Consider the following 20,323-nt stretch of genomic DNA (forward strand, 5'->3'; position numbering starts at 1 on the left):
TAATAAAGACACTTACATAAGACTCTTCAAAATGTGTGAAATCAAAAACTTGTCATTGGGGTTGGTGTAGAGAGAGGGAAGAAACAGCTAGACTAAGGTAATTGCTATAATTGAAGGATAATTACAGCGTTCAGCTTCCAGCCAGAGAAAAGGAAGTATGATTTTTGTATGTATAGTTTAGTCACTATAAAAAAAAATCAAACTAACTTATCAGGATAAATAAAACCACCTTCCAAGCACTAAAATCTCTGAGTTTATCACAAAAAGCTTTATGCACTACACAATAGAACAATGTCCTTAATGGTTCTACCAAGAAATACAGAAAAACAAATCATGGCAGTTCCTTATGTTAATATTTTATAATAGCTACCTTTTTATGACATTAATTAGTCAGTGGGTTCAGCTGCTATCCAGTCTACCCCCCCAGCTCATGACAGTAGAATAGTGTCAGCTACAATATGGAGGCTATTTGTACTCCAGTTGGCAAGAGGGTATCCTTCAGTTCATCGAAAAGCCATATCCAATAATAAATTAGGGGAAATGGCATCAGATTACAACTTGGTTAATAACGTGAAAGATTGGAATTTGATTTTTCAGCCTCTCCCTACCCTGTCTGATCTTACAATGGTAGTACTATGACACAGTCTGGGAGAATGTTATCAATACTAGTTTGGGGACTATGCTGAAATCCTACCCCTTGGTGACTTAGATGGATCCTGGCTACAGAATCAGAGACTTGTGGTAGATTAGTGAATGTTGCAGGACATCTAAGATTGTTCTTAATCATGTTCTTAGTAAGATGAAACACAGTGGCTGCTGGTGGACCAGTTGTCCCTAAAATTTGCTTGTCCCTGATATATTGTAATATGACAGTGCATTAGGAAGTAAAATAAAGTAGGATTTCAAAGGGTTTGGAGAAAGGCTTAAAAAAAAAGTAATGTAAAAAAGACTGACTCTTTCTCTTAAATTTAAAATACAATAATGTATTGTTTTATAATTAGTGTTGAGAAATCACATAACCATTAGAAATAATTGCTTACAAAAAAAAACTGGAATGAAGCCACTTGGCTTAGATTATCTAATCCAATAAATTAAAAGAATAATACTGATTTATATAGCAATATATAATAGCAAAAGCTAAATTCAGCAATAACTGAGTAGCAATAACTAGGTGTCAGTGACTACTCTGATTTTTCTAAATGAGTTTTTTTGTCCTGAAAACACACCTTCCTGTTCCATTTTGTAAGTATATTTTTCTTGAAGTTTTCCTGTAATAGAGGCATGAGAAATAATTCAACAGTGACCTTCTCAGGATCAAATTCCACTGTGCTACTTTCATAGTGTGCATCTACAGAGCTGCTATGATGGCTATGCAGTGCCTATCCCACACCTCTAGGAGGTATCACTCATATGCTCTAGTTTATGCTCTTAGCACAGCCAGAGCCTCTCAAAGCCTCAGTGGCAGAGAGGAGTGAACTCAAATTTTTGATTCCATGTGCAAAATTTCTTTGAGTTCTCATATGCCTTTTTTTAAGTTCTTACTAGATTTACATTATACTCCATAAATACCTGTGTTTCTTTTATTAACAAGTGAACGTTAAAATTGAGTAACTTGGGGCTTCCCTGGTGGCGCAGTGGCTGAGAGTCTGCCTGCCAGTGCAAGGGACACGGGTTCGAGCCCTGGTCCGGGAAGATACCACATGCCACAGAGCAGCTAGGCCCGTGAGCCACAACTACTGAGTCTGCGCGTCTGGAGCCTGTGCTCCACAACAAGAGAGGCCGCGATAGTGAGAGGCCCGTGCACCACGATGAAGAGGGGCCCCCGCTTGCCGCAACTAGAGAAAGCCCTCGCACAGAAACGAAGACCCAACACAGCCAAAAATAAATTAATTAATTAATTAATTAAATTGAAAAAAAACTGAGTAACTTGGATAGTCAGGTAGAGGTGGCTGGCACCTTTTCCTGAATTTACCACAGCATGCCTCTAAGATGTGCCTTCCCCAATATGCCACTTCACCATAGGCCATTCTCCTATCTCAATTTCATGCCTTTGAAGTGTTCCTTCCCCAAAAGGGGTGAAAACATAGGATAGAGAAGTGCTGAGTCGGGGGGTGTCAAAGCCATATCCTGATATTAGCTCTCATTTTCTTGCTCTCTACTTTCCAAAAAAAAAAAGGAAATTGGGGCAGAGTGGCTACCTTGACAACCTGACATGAGGTACAAAATACTTTGAACTCAGCAGGGGGGAAAGACTCTCTTTTAAATATCAGTGTTATAAATCCATATTCTAGGTCTCTCCAAAAAGTTCTTAATACTGTGGCATATAATGTAAATTCCAAATGTGACCCTTCCACTTGGAAACCACTGTGACATTCAAAATACCAAACTCTTCAAATTATAAAGACCATAAACACAGCCTTCACCCATGACTTCGTTTCATTCATGATTTACAAACAGAAAAAAATGGGAAATCTTGAGGGAGAAGATGTGACTTTTCATTAGCTATGAAGATTTTCAAAACTGCATTAGTCTCACTTCATTAGGTCTCATAATCACATTAGCTGCGTGGCATTGTAAGGGAAGAAATGCCCTGCAGAGACCTCCCAGTGGATTTCCTAGGAGTTTCACTAACCCCTGCCCCCTGGGACTCAACATAGGATTAGATTTTTCCTTTCATAGGATGAACCAATGGAAATGATACAGCTTGTAGGAACCACGTTTACACAGACGTTTCCTCTCACACTTTCCTAATTCCTGCTACAGTGATTCCCCTGGCCAAATGATGTCAGTTCTGAGTAATTCTGATCCCCTAAAGACTTTAAGATGAGTAACTTCCACCTCGCTGGGATTCCTGTAGGACTTGTAACAAATTCAGAGCCTGGGGTTTTCAGCGAGCTACCTACTTAATGTTAGGATCACTTAGGACACGTGTTAAAAATACAGATTCTTGGGCTCCACTGCAGCTGTATTATATCAGAATATCTGAGGGTCAGGCCTTGGCATCAGCAGTGTAACAAGTGCCCAGCGGGTTGTGAGCAGGACTGAGAGGGTTTGTGGGGGCGGGGGGGCATCTCTGCAATGGCTGATGCTCTCACGTGGTCTGGGAAGGAAGCCAAATGAAACCAATGGGGCTGAGAGATGGACGGGCCTGGAGGCCGTGCCCTTTGATACTAGTCGAGGCTAGTTATTCGGTAGGGCCACAGTCAAAACACTCATCCACTGAAGTTGAGAAAATATTCTGCTCACAAATGAGATACTCTTCTATCCTGCCATGTCTCTACTCAAGACCCTACAGTTTATTCCATACTGCCTTTTTTTTTTTTATTATTTTTTAACATCTTTATTGGAGTATAATTGCTTTACAATGTTGTGTTAGTTTCTTCTGTATAACAAAGTGAATCAGATATATGTATACATATATCCCCATAACCCCTCCCTCTTGAGTCTCCCTCCCACCCTCCCTATACCACCCCTCTAGGTGGTCACAAAGTACGGAGCTGATCTCCCTGTGCGATGCAGCTGCTTCCCACTAGCTATCTATTTTACATTTGGTAGTGTGTATATGTCCATGCCACTCTCTCACTGCCTCCCAGCTTACCCTTCCCCCTCCCCATGTCCTCAAGTCCATTCTCTACGTCTGTGTCTTTATTCCTGTCCTGCCCCTAGGTTCATCAGAACCATTTTTTTTTTTAGATTCCATATACATGTGTTAGCATACAGTATTTGTTTTTCTCTTTCTGACTTACTTCACTCTGTACGACAGACTCTAGGTCCATCTGCCTCAGTACAAATAACTCAATTTTGTTTCTTTTTATGGCTAAGTAATATTCCGCCTTTATTTTTTGAAACAACTTTTTAAAATTTAAATGTAGTTGATTTACAGTATTGTGTTAGTTTCAAGTGTACAGCAAAGGGATTCAGTTATATATTTTTTTTTCAGATTATTTTCCGCTTCTCTCTGCTATACAGTAAATCTTTGCTGCTTATCTATTTTACGTATAGTGGTGTGTATCTGTTAATCCCAAACAGCTAATTTATCCCTCCCTCCAACTCCTGCTTTCCCCTTTGGTAACCATAAGATTGTTTTCTATGTCTGTGAGTCTGTTTCTGTTCTGTATATAGATTCATTTGCATTATTTTTTAGATTCTGCGTGTAAGAGGTATTACATAATATTTGTCTTTGTCTGACTTACTTCACTTGGTATGATATTCTCTGGGTCCATCCATGTTGCTGCAGATGGCAATATTTCATTCTTTTTTATGACTAAGTAATATTTCATTGTGTGTGTGTATACATAATATATATACATGTGTATACACCACATCTTCTTACCACATCTTCTTAAATACTCTGTATTGCCTTCTGTATCTAGTTCGAAGTGTTTTTGGCTGTCCATGATATTAATGGCCATTGTAATGAACACAGACCTCTTACAAAGAATGTGACAGGTTCTGATGGTTGAGTTTCATGTTTAGTCACGTCACACCTTGTAAGAACGAATCTCCACAGGGGTTGCCATTCTGTTATACCCATCTCCCCATCTCTGTCAACAGAGTGTTGTCTTCCCTAAAGTGGGCAAAGGAGAAGAAGAAAATAAATGTGCTGAAGTACGTAGACATGTACATACATGTGTCATTCTTAAACTCCCAAAGTACCCCATGGAGTAAAGCCAGCTGTAAACAAAATGGTAAAGCAGAAAAAAATTACCAGAAAAGTCCTCCGAGTCTGTTCCCCTTGCCTGCCTCCACGTACAGTGTGTCTGCACTCTGGCCTCAGCCCTCTCACCTTCTCCTTCCCTCCCTTGTCCTCACTAGGTGAATTGCTCTGTTCTGTCATTTATGCCTTAATGGGATTTTAAATGCTTGTGCCACTTCTTGCATGAATGTTTTTTTAAGCTTTGCTTTCACTGTAAAGTGAAAGCAGTTTTCTTCCATTAGGGGGTGGGGGGACGGGGCGGGGGTACTCTCTACAGGTACCCTCCCAGGTCCTTGAAATCTGATCCATCCTCAGCAGTTGGCTGACCCTGACTGTGAAGGGTGGGTGCATGGGTCCCTGGTGGTGGTCCTGTCCACCCCATACTCATGCAAAGGCTGCCTTTGGAATCCACCAGACACAATGAGGACAGTTCTCAGCTTGAAACAACATCAGTCCAAGGGCACCGCAGCTGCGTCAATGCCACGGCGCCTCTGCTGTCAAGCTGAACGGAATCACGCTACAATTATTGTGGCTAGATGTTGTTTCTCATGCAATATGGTGGAAATGAAAAGACTTCTGGCTTTTTTCCCCCCTGACTTCCCATGCTTGGAATTCAACAATAAATTGTTTTTCATCTGTGATCAAAATATATCTGTGTACTAGGAACTTAATTCTAAAGATTTTCCACCTCTTGCCAGTTGAATTTTGCAACTGAATCGCAACAGACCAGTGTCATCTCATATTTAAGGTGTGATTAGAAGATGAAACAGTCCTTGGCACAGAGTAGGTATTTAGCAATTATTTGTTCAGTGAATTACTGAGTGTCAAAGAGTAAAATACAGTTTGTGCCTTAGTGTCAAAGAGTAAGAAACATTGGAGGTATTAGTCAAGAAACGAATGAAGCCACCCCCAAAGAGTGGTGCATCTTTCATAATAAAGACAGAGAAAGTCTCCAGAATGTTCTGTCACATTTGGAATCTCCTCAGGCTTGTCAAGTATTGAGATTGGAAATTAGATGGATCCCTTTCAGACTTGCTGTCTTTGTAAGATTTTCCTAAGTTGGGGCATATGCCTTTAAAAAGCCTCAGAAGCTTCCAGCAGCCGCATCTTCTCTCTAAGTTACCTGTGCACACCCACCTGCATACTTCGGTTTGATCTTCACACTTTGTTGAAAGGCTTTTATAAATATGAATCGTAAATGTGTAAATATATCAACTACACGTGAATGAGAAAATAAAGAGACTCCTCGTCTGCTCTGCAGCCATTGTGCCTGGGGTCGCTGCCAGATGTGCTGTTGATGTTCTGGGGGTGTCGGGATTGACCTCCGGCGCTGGACCCTGACCGTAAAGACCGCCCATGGTGTCCCCTCCTGACATCTGTGTGACTGGTTTGGCCTTATCAGGTTTTCCCATGAATTATTAAGACTGTGTTTCCTGGGGAGTTGAAACTATTGATCACACTGAGAATTTCCGGTTCTTGCTGGGTCAATACTTCCCTTTGTGTGGAAAGTTCTGGATTTGGGTCGTAAAACTTAGGAATCACTGGCTACTTTTATAATAGAATCTCAGAGCTGGAAAGAAACTTTATAAATGACCTCACTTTTCAGAAGGATAAACTGAGGCAGAGGAGGTTCGGGCTCATTCCAGGCCACAGAGCAATGTAGTGGAAAGGGATGGAGCAGAAGCTGGGTCTGTGCCTCCATACATCAGTGACTTGTCTCATTAGACTCTGTAAAGGGCAGCCTTTTATTTGTGTGCTTCTGTGGGAATCAAGAAGGCTTCAAGGACACAGGAGCTCTGACCTCATCTCACCTAACTTTAAGGAAGATGAAGGCCAGGTTTCAGCCCCAGGGATCTGGCTCAATGACCCTTCAACCCTAGTTGAAGGTAGATGAACATCTACACTAGTATTATTCATACATGGCCCTCAGACCAGCAGCCTAGACCTCCCCTGAGGGCCGAATAGAGATGCAGGATTCACAAGAACATAGAGAACAGACTGGTGGTTACCAAGGGGAAGGGGGTTGAGGGAGGGATGGAGCGAGAGGTTGGAATTAGCAGATGCAAACTATTATATATAGGATGGATAAACAACAAAGTTCTACTGTATAGCACAGAGAACTATATTCAATATACTGTGATAAACCAGAATGGAAAAGAATATGAAAAAAAGAATGCAAATATATGTATAACTGAATCACTTTGCTGTACAGCAGAAATTTACACAACATTGTAAATCAACTGTACTTCAGTTAAAAAAAAATATTAAAACTGAAAAAAAAAACAAAAACGCAGGATTCAGAATCTGCTGCTTAACAAGATCCCCAGGTGACCTGGAGAGGAAGTAAGGTGCTATTCTATAACAGCCTTCTCCAGTTTCGGCACGCATCACAATCACCTGGAGGACTTGTTAAAACGGAGATTGCCAGACCTCACCCCAGACTTTCTGATTCATAAGCCTCAGAGAAGGCCCCGAATTCTGCATTTTTAACAAGTTCCCAGATGATGGTGAGGCTTCTGCTCCAGAACCACCTTTGGAGGAGCTCTGCCCTACAAGGTCCGTGGCCCTGTCGCTTCCTCTATAAGGAGCTTGGGAGTCACACTCCTTGAGTCATCTGCTCCCCCCACCCTCCTGGCAGAAAGCCTTGAGGGTGAGCCCGGAGTACCTACATTTTCAAACACAAATTCTGACTCATTGTAATCAAGCTGTCACTCTGTCTCCCTAAGTAGTTTCTGGGAACACCGGCAAGTAACTCGCAGGGATGGTTTTTGAAGATTTTGCTTTCTAGAGGTCAATGAAAAGCATTTTGTCAGCCAGTTTTATAATGTAAAGAATTCTTAATGTTTTTTAAATGTAGGAAAGGTGAGAATTAAAGATGGCCTTGATGTGTTGAGCACTGGGTAATGTCACGCTACCTTCTTGCTAGTGCCTGGGTAGAATGTTAACTCTTACCTCAGAATCCTTACATCCGGGTACATCAGAAGGTGTGGCTGATCTAACTCACAATGAAACCAGTACTACGAACTGGGATTCCTCTGGGATGTGGCTTAACTTGCTATCTAACTCTGAAATTCCACTTCTTCCATCCTGAAGGTTTCCTTTTCCCAGAATAAGCATCTTTTGATGTACAATCTCCATGAGGTAGCATTGTTAGGTGAGGGCTTGGTAAAAGCTAATTGGGATGTGACAGATACTGGAGCATTTGTAATTAGTGTCCAACCACAGTTCAAGTGTTAAAATGAATCTGATCTTTTAAATATCATGGTCCGTGAGTGGAGGATTTGAGAGGCATTTATGTCACATGGTAAATTTCTGATCCTCTCAGCAAAGACACTGAAGGGTTTGGGGGATTTTTTTGTTTTGTTTTTCTTTGGTTAAGTCTTTTACTACTATTTTTTTAACAAGTGTCTGAATCACCCGTGCGTCAGAAGCCAAATAAAAACAGGCAAAGCAGTGCTTAACAGAGTCCTGACCTCAGGTAGAGAACAGACTTGTGGTTGCCAAGGGGGAGGGGGCTGGGGGAGGGGTGGGTTGGGAGTTTGGGGTTAGCAGATACAAACTATTATATATAGAATGGAAAAACAACAAGGTCCTACTATAGAGCACAGGGAACTATATTCAGTATCTGGTGATAAACCACAATGGAAAAGAATATGAAAAAGAATGTAAATATATGTATAACTGAATCACTTTGCTGTACAGTAGAAATTAACACAACACTGTAAATCAACTATACTTCAAGAAAATAAATTTTTAAAATAAAAATAAATAAAAGTCCCACCTCAGTAAACTGGCCCCTGTGTAAACAGCACATCCCCACCAGACTCCAGCGAAGAAGATGGTGCCAGGGCTGCAAAGTGCTCTAGTTCCCGTGGAAGGGAGACCCATGATGACATGGCTGGGAGTGAACAGTGGGCGAATCGGAGGAGAGGGAGCGTTCTTCTCTCTGGTGCCGGAAACAAGTCACGACCGCGTGAAGTTGAGCCTGCCAGAAAGATGGCGTGGCTCCCATGTCCTCACCTGTCTGCTCTTGTCCCAGATGGGCGGACACCTGGGGGTTATGAACATGGTGGGGATGGCCGTGTTTTTTTTTTTTATTTCAAGCCTACGAGTCGAAACTGATATACACTGGGCCCCTTCAGGACCCTGAGGGGAACGTGGGGAGAGGCCAGTCGATCATGTGTAGGATGGAGGCAGCACCATGGAGATTTCCCCACCAGCTAGTCAAGCAGGCAAGCCAGCTTCTCGAACCCCTCACATCCCCAAGAAATTTCAGCTTCGTTTGAGAAGACTGAGAAAAAGAATTTCTTCTAATTCTTAACCGTCTCTGAAGGCCAAGTCAGTATCCACCTCCTCTTGGATCCTCGGAATTATTTATTCATTATTAATTCATTCAACTTATGTATTAAGTGCCTACTGTGTGCCACACACTAGGACTACAGCTGCGAACAAGATACGTCTCTCCACAGCCTCCCTCCTGGAGCTTGGACCGGTGGAAGAGACACACAAAGGGCTTCATCACTCTACTCTTGAGTGATGCTATGAAGGGAAAAGCTTGTTAAAAAAAAAAAAAGGGCTTCCCTGGTGGCGCAGTCGTTGAGAGTCCGCCTGCCGATGCAGGGGACGCGGGTTCGTGCCCCGGTCCGGGAAGATCCCACATGCCGCGGAGCGGCTGGGCCCGTGAGCCATGGCCGCTGAGCCTGCGCGTCCGGAGCCTGTGCTCCGCAACGGGAGAGGCCACGACAGTGAGAGGCCCGCGTACCGCAAAAAATAAAAATAAAAATAAAAAATAAAAAATAAAAAGGGCAGGGGGCCTAAACTAAACTGGGGAGGGGGAAACAGCGTCAGAAAAGCTGCTCCAAGGAAGTGACATTTAAGCTGAGACCTGAGGGATGGTTAGGCTTCCATCGGATGAAAATGTGCGAAAGCGGCCAAGAATAGTTAAGGCTCCCCTTTCCCTTGAGAAATGTAAGACCCAGGACTGTGAGGGAGGGAAGAGAGAGGTGTGTATCAGATTCCTAGGAGAGGAGGGAGGCGTGACGTGTCATCGCTGAGAAGGGGCCAGAGGGACGCCAAGCTTGGGGATACACTGAGATCGCCAGTGTGGAGACCTGGTAAGGGTGGTGAGGATTCACGTACAGAGAAGCAAGTAATTCCAGTGCTGGGACCTTTTTCAAGAGACCTCAGGCTGCTTTGGTGACAGTACAAAAGAGGCAGGTGGCTGTGTTTGTTCCAGAGCTAAGGTTTTGCCTTAAGACATACTTGGCTTAATTTTTAATTGTTTGCCTGATGTGCTCTTCTCTTTTATTCTCCTTCTCTCCCTTACCTAATAAATTATTCATTAAACTTGCATTTTGAGAGTCAGCTTGCGAATCCTCCCTTTGCAGTAACATGTATTCAGTAAAAATGTCTTGACTGTCTCCTGTTTGCCAGCTCATGGAGATGCTGAGAATGTGGTGGGATACAAGATGGATATATCCCTGCCCTCAAGGAACTTTTCATTCAGATCAGATGAGCAAACGTGCAAGGCAGGAAGAAATAGAGCGTAAAGTTCAAACTGCACACTTTGTGAAACAGCCCATTAAGACTTGCTTATGCAAATTGAAGACCCTATACCTGGATTCCTCACCCATGTCTGTCAGAATCATTTTCTCCCTCTCTCTCTCTCTCTCTCTCTCTCTCTCCCTCTCTCTCTCTCTCTCTCTCTCTCTCCCCGACCCCTCTCCTGTTCTCTCATGAGATTTACCATTAAAAGTAAAAAAAATGAGCCTTGGGAATTGGTTTTCAAGTCAGGATAGGAGGAACAACCTTAGAAGGCATTCCTTACCCACCAAAGTCACTCGCCTTTTGGCTTTTCTGAAGGCAAAAACCAAGACGGCGGCAGAGATTTGATAAGCAATAAACTATATTACTTCTGTAACGTAAGTTTAATGTATTTTTGAAGACAAGTGACAGCCACACACACACACTCCCAAAGGGTCAGATTTCCCATTTCCCATGGGGATCAACAGGTTTAATGTGCACAAGAAGAAATCAGGTTACGCTTACAGATGGCCTGAAGGATTTATAACCCGCTCTTGGGATGAATGCCTTGCTCTTTCCACAGCAGCAGCAAGCCTTGATGGCAGCAGGGCCAGTTTGGTGGTGTCAAGGCTCCCCAGGTTCCTTTCTCTCGCGCTTCAAGCTGCTGCAGGAAGAAATGTCAAGATACTGCTCCATAGTGCTGTAAATAAAATGATTCGGGAAACCATAAGGAAAAACTTACCTTGGAGTCCTTTACCACCTTCTGCTCTTTGGGTGTGTTTCCCCCCGACTCAGGGAAAGAGAGAAACGGGGATATCTTTGTAACAACTGGTACGTCAGAGACCCTTGGGCCTTAGCAGGGCCCTGGTGGACAGACACGGCTCCGTGTTTACAGCAGACCCGCTTGACTCTCACACAGAGTTCAGTGCACAAAGCTTACGTAGAGCAGAGCCCCTTTGGTCGGAAGAGAAATTGACCCGAATTTGAATACTTGAGCTTAAAACTCTTTCAGGAGACCGGAGACGTCAGCGGAAAGGTTCATGCTTCCATAGCCTGTGCATCTGCCCACGTGCCTCACAGGACAGAAGCCCAGCAAAGAATTTAGGTGTTTGGTTAAAATCTGTTGCTCGTAAAGTGTCATTTTACCGCATGGTTCCCACACCTGGTGATGACCCGGGAAGGAGGCGTTCCCATGGCGATGGGTCCTTGACCTCCTTATTTCGGCCATTGGTGAGAAGCCATGTGGAGGTGGTTTCCAACATGCTTAATTATGAGTCAACTAGGACAGCTATAAAATGGTAATGACCATCATTACTGACCTTAACCGGCTTCAGAGGAACTAAGTGTCTGCTTCTATAGCTAATCTCACCGGCCATCCCAGCTCTACCAAATTATACAGAATTTGCAGCCATCAGAGCACCTACCTGTTAAATGTGTTTGGCTAAACAAAGAAATAGCCGGTAGTTGGCCTGCACCTTTCATTGATTTCATCCGGTTTTTGCTTTCTTTTTTGTTGGAATTGATTGGGGTGGCGGTAGTCCAGGCTAATGAAGACAGTTAAAAGGCTCAGCAGAGGCACCGACAGCAAGAATAACTGAGGTCTGTCCTGGAGGAGCCTGGTGATGAGGGCTGAGAATAGAATTACACTGCCCCCTTGTGGTTAAACATGGCACCTGCTTTTAAAGTAAAAGGCCCTCGGTTTTTCTCAAGATTGAATCACTTATTGATTAAAATCGTGAAAGGAACGGATACAAAAGTATCAGTGATTATGGAGCTTTTAGTCCGAAATAGTTATCCAACCCTACTTCTAAAAGAATCCCCAAGAGCAGTCCTATAAACTCAGGCATCGACCTTTCTCAGGGCCAAATGACAATTTCCCACAGTACTCTGAAATGATATAAAATTGCGGGGTGGGTGAAATGCCACTGCCTCTTGTCAATATCATGCATTAAATTACAGTCACCGGTCATGATTGAACGTCAGTGCAACCAATGGTGAAGCCTATTCTAAAACAAAAAAATTGATGTACAACTATTAAACTAAATCTATTTCATTAGTATTATGATCTTTTGCAACACATCTTAGTGGGGCATTCAGGTGCTGTAATAAATGTTTGCTGAGGTACGGTGAATGGTCATCCTTTGCTCTATGTTGAATAACTCATAGAATATTTACACATGTGGTCTGACAACGGGATATTTTTTAACTTTGAAGAAACAGTATTCTATAATTGAATGCAATTTTATTGAGACAGGTAGGAACAGGATGGAGAGAAATAGGCTTAAATATCTCCTTGAAAAAATCGTGAGAGATCGCCCCAAATTGTTCATGTATTTCTGCTGGTGTGGGTTGATGCTGGATGCTCAGGAAACATCTTACTTGATATAGGAATTAGCAGAAAATTAGCTGGCCCCCAAGGCCGGTAACAACATCAGGGACTCCGCAGCCTTGGATTATCTTTTCCACGTGGACCTGGTTGGTAAAGGCGCACAGTGTATGATATAGAAAACCCTCCCTCCTTCGGGGGCCCTTCCTTTTCAGGGTGACTTCTTACTTCCCGGACCCTGTGCCTCGCTGTCCTCATTCTCTCTCTCTGTCGCTAATCCTGAGAGAAGCCTTGAGTCTCAGGGAAGGACACCGATGCCCCGCCCTGCTCAAAATGAACTCCACGAAAGAACCCTGAACACTGCATTTAAGTTCAGTGAAACCAGTGCAGGAGGGTCCAGCCTTGGGGGGAAAGTCCATTCCACTTCTTGGAAAGCCCTGGACCATCCACACAGGACTTCCACTCTCATCTCCACCAAGCGGGAGGAATGTGGAAGTCATAACGCGTACATCCGTTATGGGTGTTAGCTCTTCTCTACACACATGGGGGAGGGGCAGTCCGTCTACACACGGTGAGGGGGTAATCTACATATGCGGTGGAGGGAGGGAGTCGTCCATCTACACAAATGGGGCGGGGGAAGGGGATAGTCTACACACACGGTGGGGAAAGAGGGGGAAGTAGGCCGTTTACACACACTGGGGGGCGCAGTTCATCAAAACACACACGGGAGGGCTAGTCTGTCTACACACATGGTGGGGACAGTCCGTCTACACACACTGGGTTGGTGGGGGGAGGCAGCCATGTCTCAATAGTAAATGAGCCACTAAAATTTAAGAAGGAGATGACCAGAGAAGAAATGGGCAGGAGAATTATGGAAACAGGAGACCAAAAAGAGAAAGAGACCAGGAGAGGAGAGTACCAGTGGTGCAGACCTTCTCTAAAACTGGAACAATCCCACCGGGAGGGAGGTCATGTGTGTGTAGACCCCTGGCCCCTGCAAGGGTAGGTGTTCCTGCTGCACTGCCACCACAGCTGTGACCTGTGTGGCTCCTGGTCGAGTTGCACATGGAGGTTTCTGAGAGGTGGAAGCTGCCCACGCAATTGGAGCCCTTACCCTTAGGGTACGATGTATTGATAATCTGACTCGGAACCAGCACCAGATGATGATCTTGCCTTTCACTGTGAGATTTTTTTGTCCACGATGAGAACTTTTGTAAAAAAGCATTTCTGTCAGTAGCTTTTCTGCAAATTCTGGTTGAAGGGGAGTGATCCAGGAGTTTTGACACATTTTCTCTGAGTTACATCCTTTATTCAGTAGCTGGTAATAATCGACTTTCGCCCTTTTTCTCCCCACACTGTTCTGCTAGCTGGAGCACCACATAATTCATTATATTCTATCGCCTCCCCCTGTTGAGAAAGAGAGAAAGAGAAAAGAGAAACGTGTACCAGAGATGGAGAGAGGGTCCTGCTGGATAGATATGTGCCTTTTGAATAATTCACTCAGCAAACTATTTTCTAAGAACCGGGAACTTTATAAAGAGACATTGATTAAATCATTGTACGAATGAATGAGCAAAGGAGAGAAGGAACACACAAACGCCTGCACAACAGATATCTTTTGTTTGTACCTCCTGAAATGTGTTATGCATGAACCTGGATCTGGATATAAAAATTTATTTCATATATATTCAGAGGTCCCCGTCATTCATGCCCTTGAATGTATTTTAATAACGTGTGGCGCCAGTTTGTAGTCTAAGTTTAAAAGTGAATTATTCATTGTTTCAACAAATCAGAAGAGAAGTGCTGGTGATTTTCACTCAGTTATAGCTGTCCAGGGGCAAACAGGCAAGGGCAATTTGACCATCCATTCCTGTATGCATGTAGTGTTTATAGGTATAATATATAACCAACACAGGAAGAAAGAAGTTCTGTATTACCCAGGAAGTTGTCATTTATTTATTTATAGAGCATTAAGAAGTGTTCATGTTGGTTCAAGGCCATATAGAAAGCAATCGATTTCATCTAGAAATCTCTCTGTGTGCTTGTAGATAAAATTTCTTTTTCTCCAGCTTTTTATTATTTGTCACCTTTAAATATTGAAATAAATGTGAAATGTTTCACCTGGAGAAAATCTGGTCTCGTTGAACCACAGTGACTCCATTAAGCTCCCCAGGTGCTGACTTGATGTAGATGCTCAGTGATGGCTACATAGAGTCACAGGTCTGTTACGGAAGCAAATGCAAACATCAACCGTCTTTTTCAAGAAAAAAAAAATGTTTTGAGTTTTGATGAATTATCATGACAAAAATATTTATTTGCTGACTTTATTCATGAATCTTGAGATGAAGTTAAAGGCTGTTTAAGTGAGAATGTTCTAGAATTGAGCAAAGCAAATGTTCTTTAAACAAGGCATCTCTGACGAGAGATCATCGTTAATTTGATATAGCACTCAGTTTTTCAAAATCTAAAAGTCTTAAAATATTTCACAGAACTCATTGGCCATTTTCATTTAGAAGCCCTGTAGCTGGACCGGGAAGCGGTAGCCCCCAGTGAGAAGGAGCGCCCTCTAGGGGCTGAGACCACTGGCGCTGGAGTCAGAGCTGGCTGGTCTCATATCGTCCGCTGCCACTGAGCGCGGTGACACCGTCAGGGAACTTAGTGTCTCTGAAAAATGGGGGTTAGCCGTGCTTTCTTCACAGACTGGTGGCAGTGATCAAATGAGGAAAGCACTCGAGTCCCAGGCACATGCAGGGTACTAATACGTCCCAGCTTTTATACTCAATTTGTAGTTGTTTATAAATAGGTCTTATTTGCTGCCGGTGATGCATTCTTAGCGTAGACTTTCAGCCATCCCTTTGAAAATGGACTTATTGAGTGCTTACAAAGTTTAGTGAAAGCCAGCCCTGAATATAAAGTCACATACTCAGAACAGTTAACTGTTTATGAAGGTGAATGTAAAGACAATCCATTTCGTTAACTGTATTGACCTTAAACCTTCTAGAAGAGAAGCAGGTTTGGGGAGTTGGGGATTCAGGTGGGAAAGATGCAAACTGCATTTTTGTGAAAGCTGTAATAAATGCTTTACACTGTTCTGGCAAAAAAAAAAAAAAAAGAACAAGGGAAACCAAATAAGCATTTATTCATTTGCTGTGGAGTACTTGGAGTCTTAAATTTACTTGAAGACATTAAGAATCTATCCCCAAACATATGCAAATAACAAGCCATCCGTTGCCTCAAACACTGCGCTAGGCACTGCAGGCTCCTGCTTTGTGTTTTGGGTGAGAAAACAAAGGCCTGGACCACAGAGGGGAACTTGCCCAGACGGAGTTCCAAGTCGTGTCCAGTGCATTCTGCACACACCTCCCTGCTCTGCTCAAACGCCCCCTTCACCCCACGCCCCACCAGGAACTTACTCCCAGATTCTGGCATTTCACGCGAGAAGTTGTCAAAACACACGTTGTTCTCTCTGCAGGAGGACGCAGCCCTCTGCCCCCATGTCGCCACCTTGGAAGGACTGACCAAATCCAGCAGCCTGTGCCACTTCCCACCCACCATGGGACCCGAGGGAAGCTTGCTGAGTGGGGGACAAATGCAGATCACCCTGTGGGGAAGCCTGGCAGCTGTGGCCACCTTCTTCCTCATCACCTTCCTCATCTTTCTGTGCTCCAGTTGTGACAGGTGAGAGCAGTGCATGTCTACTAGAGCCTTAAAATAACATGTTCCCTGGACCCAGAAGACTTTCTATATAAAAAGCCTGTGATGAATGGCATCTCACTGCATAGACGTTCCCAGAAAGTCGTATGTTAGATGAACTGACTTCTCTGCCGCAAAGGAGCCCAGAACCCTTTTTATTAGTTCAGTGAAAAGCCACACCTGATTTTCCTGGGGAGCAACTGGAAGAGCCCTTATGTATGAAACTTCCCAGAAGGAAATTTTTGCTATTCTTATGAGCACACCCTTGTCCAAATGTGTATTTTCTTTTTCCATCTGTGGACATTTGGAAATCTAAGTATCATGTGCGTTAAAGATACTCTTTTTGTTGCCATTTGAGAGTTACTGAGAATTTTTGCTGCTCTGTAGCTTTCAGGGGGTCATTTTATTAAGGATTTGTTATCTAGAACTGCAGTTTCTTAAACATTCATTTTTTTCTACAGGAGAAACATTCTGTGTATGAAATAACCATCTTGTCTTATTTTAGAATTATACTTCTCTCTCTCTCTCTCTCTTTCCTCCCTCTTTGTCTCCCTCATATACAATAAAATGTGTAACCCCTCCACCAAGAAGAAAAGGAGATCTTTGCTTGGAGAGAAGCAAAGTCCTTTCTAACCAGGAGTGATTTTCCAGGTGTTCAGACATTGTTACAACATATGCAGCTCTCTGGTGAGGGCTGCTGCTGGGAGCCAGAGCAGACCAGCTGACAGCTAGCCCTCTTTCAAACTCTTCTCAGTAACCTTGGAAGAGACTGGATAAGTGTCATTTAAAAGTCTGGATGTGGCTTTGTGCCCTAAAGTCTCTGTCAGGAGGGGAAAATCCAGACTCCCTGAACACAAGTAGCCTCCAAATCCCTGCCCGGTTTGGATCCAGGACTCCAGGGCTGGGAGAGAGACTAACTGGCCAGAAAGATGAAGAAATAGAAGCAAAGCTAGAGGAGTGTTTGTTCCCCTGGGCCTGGGAGGGCCTGCCTTGCAATTATTTATGCCCCCACTAGGTGTCACTGTTTCCTTATACATCTATGGGAAAGGTAGCCTCTAGTACTGATGGCTTTCTTTAGCCTGTCCCAAGTAAAAATAAATTCTATTTTTACTGGATGGACTTTTCCATAGACTGCAAGTACATATGACTCATCCTGAGGGCATGTAACCTCCCCGACAAGCCAAAAGTTGTATTTTCTTTATTTTCTCAATCCCATGGCAGTGTGTGACTTTGCAAAGACTGAATTAAGAAAGATGAAGAGATGAGAATTGTTGATTTCCTTACAAAAAACAAAAACAAAAAACTCATCCCAGTATTCTAGATATAAACAGTTTCTACTCAGGAAACTGCCCCAGTCCTCTTGTTCACTTGTATTTTCTACTCCTGGAGGAAGGGGACGTCCAGAGAGGTGACCAGCCCCTTGCTGGGACTTGACTCCCTCGGACCCTGCTGCCTGCAGAGGAGGGGTAGAGTGAATTGTCCGGCTTCTGCTTCCTTGGCAAAATAAACCCGGTTTTTAAAAGAGAGATTATTTAAATGTTGATCAAAGTTTGAAAAGGAAAGGGGAGTGTATGTTTGATTTTAGATGGCACGTTGGATGTTACAGCCATGTTTCCTTTTCTGTTTCAGAGAAAAGAAGCCGAGACAGCACGGCGGAGACCATGAGAACCTGATGAACGTGGTGAGTATGCGTGCACGAGCTGTAAAGCATCAGCCGTTTATCTAAAGCAGGTCCCTACGAGCTTACAACCTGAAGGAAGCCCAGGGAGGCGATTCAGCCAGAGTTAACTGGCTGCCTGGGCCGTGTCCTCTTGCTGCAGGCTTATATTCACCGTGGCTAGAGGCCTGTGCAATTAGCCAGGTTGTTGGGAGAGCTCCTGAAATGGATGCAATTGTGCCAGTGCTGGAAGGATCCTCAGATAGTTCCAACCTACTGCAGGGACGTTTCTGTTTTGCCTCTGCTGGGCTCCAGCCGGTGTATTAGTTGGCTAGAACTGTCATAACAAAGGACCATAAACTGAGTGGCTTAATAAATTTATCATGTCACAGTTCTAGAGGCTAGAAATTCGAGATCAAGGTGGCAGCAGGGTTGGTTCCTTCCGAGAGCTGTGAGAGCGCATCCGTTACAGGCCGCTCTCCTAGCTTCCCGTGGTCGGTTGGCAGCCTTTAGTGATGCTTGGTTTGAAGATCTCTGCCCTTACATTGTGTTCTCCCTGTGACTCTTTACACCGTCTTCCCTCTATGTGTGTCTGTCTCTGTCCGAGTTACCCTTTTTTAAGGCTTCTGATATGACCTCATCTTAACCTGTTCTATCTGCAACGATCCTGTTTCCAAATGAGGTCAAGTCTAAGGTATTGAGAGTTCGGACTTCAATATAAGAATTTGGAGATGATAAAATTCAACCTGTAACAGCTGATCATTAAGCTTACTGGAGCTTGGGACCCGCAGCATCCCAGATGTGGCCTGGCCTTGCTGGGTTTTCTTGCTCTGTGTCCTAAAGGGTCCTGATCGAGCCCCGCGGGCCTCTTGGATTCACCCAGATAGGGAGCAGCCTGGGCGTCCTGGTCCCACGTCATTCTCTCCCCTCAGGCCCATGCCTTTAACTGGCTGAGCAATTCCAGCAGCTGGGGATAGGGCCGCCCTCATATTCGCAAGGCTGAAATGGTGAAGATGCTTCCTGTCCCAGATGTAATTTCTCAAGATCAGGCATAAACTGGTTGGAGGAAGAAGGGGCAAAAAGGAAAGATGGGCGAGTGAAGTATGTCATGTGAGGTCTGGTATGAAATACTCAGCCAGCAGCCAGGTTCCAAGCTCACCCAGGAGGCGTCCCGGGCACCCTGCCCTATGATTGAGGGATTCTTCCAGGCCATGCAGCGAAGTGGTCAGCCCTCCTCTCCTGGGAGCTCCTGGGGAGTTCCTTCCTTTCATCTCTGTATGCAGGCGGCTCACACACACACACCCTCCACTGCTTTCCAGGTTTCTCATCACCCCCCTCCTTTTTACCCCCGTTGTGACCCTCACTGCAGTCTCTGGTTGTCTATATCCCCACTTCTCACCTGCCCCCAGCGCCTCTGTTGGATTGCCGCTGTGCGGCACCCAGAGGGTGGGTGGGAGAGGAGGTGGTGCCTCCACTGTGGCTTCTCCCATGTGCAGGTCCCAGGCCCCAGCTTTCTTCCCTTTGCCACTCTCCTTGGTGCCCGTTGGCAGGAGACGCGGGGCTGGGGGAGAGGCTTCCATCTCCATTTGTTAGAAGACTCGGGGGGGTGGGGGGAGGCTGGGAGCAAGCCCTCGGGTCATCCTGATATTTGCTCAGGTGTGAGAACCTCTGCTCTAGACCTTTGGTTCCTGCTCTTCTGCTAACACCCAGCAGCAGCCCTGGGTGAGACGGGAAGAGAGTGGCGGGTGGATAAAAGGAAGATCTGACTCTCCGTGTGCAGTGTCCTTCATTAATAGCCCCCCATAGCCTCTCTCATATGAATGTGTGAGCAAGGGCGTGCACGTTTGCACACACACATCACATGGCTCTCTTTACAAGCTTCTATCCTAGCTTCTCAATTTTGTACAACTTGCAGAGTCTCCATCCCAGGCCTGAGAAGTCCTTGTAGTCAGCCAGCCTTCCCCACCCCTGATCCCGGCTCTGACACACACCCCGACACACACCGATCGCTCCACAGCCCCAGAGGAGCTGCCTTTAAATCCTAAGGTGAAAAGGGCCGGCGGGGGTGGTGTCCCATGGCTGCATCTGAAGCTGCAGTGAGAGAGAGGCTCCCTCCTGGCTTCTGTGCTTGGAGCTCCAGCAGGCGTTTTCTCGTAGAAGCTAAGAGAAGAAATGGTGGTGAGAGCCTAGAGTATGATAATTCAGCTGTGACGGATTGATGGTGCTGTTATGGGCCCACCTGGGAGCCATCCTCCCCCCACAGCTGACTCCTGCCCAGGGGTGACATCATTTCTGTGAATGGGCACCTGTGTCTGCAGCCGCCCTGCAACCTAACACAACGACCCATCTCACGGGCTGCATGGGATTGAAATAGCTGACTCCCGGTACATGTTTGGATCATGACGCAGCATGAGCTATTTGCTCTCTG

At 44.6% G+C, this 20,323-nt stretch overlaps 1 protein-coding gene across 3 annotated transcripts in view; it reads left to right on the forward strand.

The window, feature by feature from the left end:
* Window positions 1-20,323, forward strand: part of PAG1 (phosphoprotein membrane anchor with glycosphingolipid microdomains 1) — a 143,043-nt gene that overhangs the window by 100,773 nt on the left and 21,947 nt on the right. For all 3 annotated transcript variants that reach the window (XR_016388546.1, XM_022555032.3, XM_030763749.2), the window contains 2 exons: window positions 16,018-16,223; window positions 17,868-17,919. Coding sequence is in view for 2 of the 3 variants with exons in the window: in XM_022555032.3 (XP_022410740.2) it covers window positions 16,018-16,223; window positions 17,868-17,919 (258 nt within the window). In the remaining variant the exon portion in view is untranslated. The remainder of the gene's footprint in view (window positions 1-16,017; window positions 16,224-17,867; window positions 17,920-20,323) is intronic.

The sequence above is a fragment of the Delphinapterus leucas genome, chromosome 17 (genome assembly GCF_059928025.1).
Source record: "Delphinapterus leucas isolate spDelLeu-1000000601 "Yukka" chromosome 17, BTC_Dleu_Yukka2, whole genome shotgun sequence".
Lineage (NCBI taxonomy): Eukaryota > Metazoa > Chordata > Mammalia > Artiodactyla > Monodontidae > Delphinapterus > Delphinapterus leucas.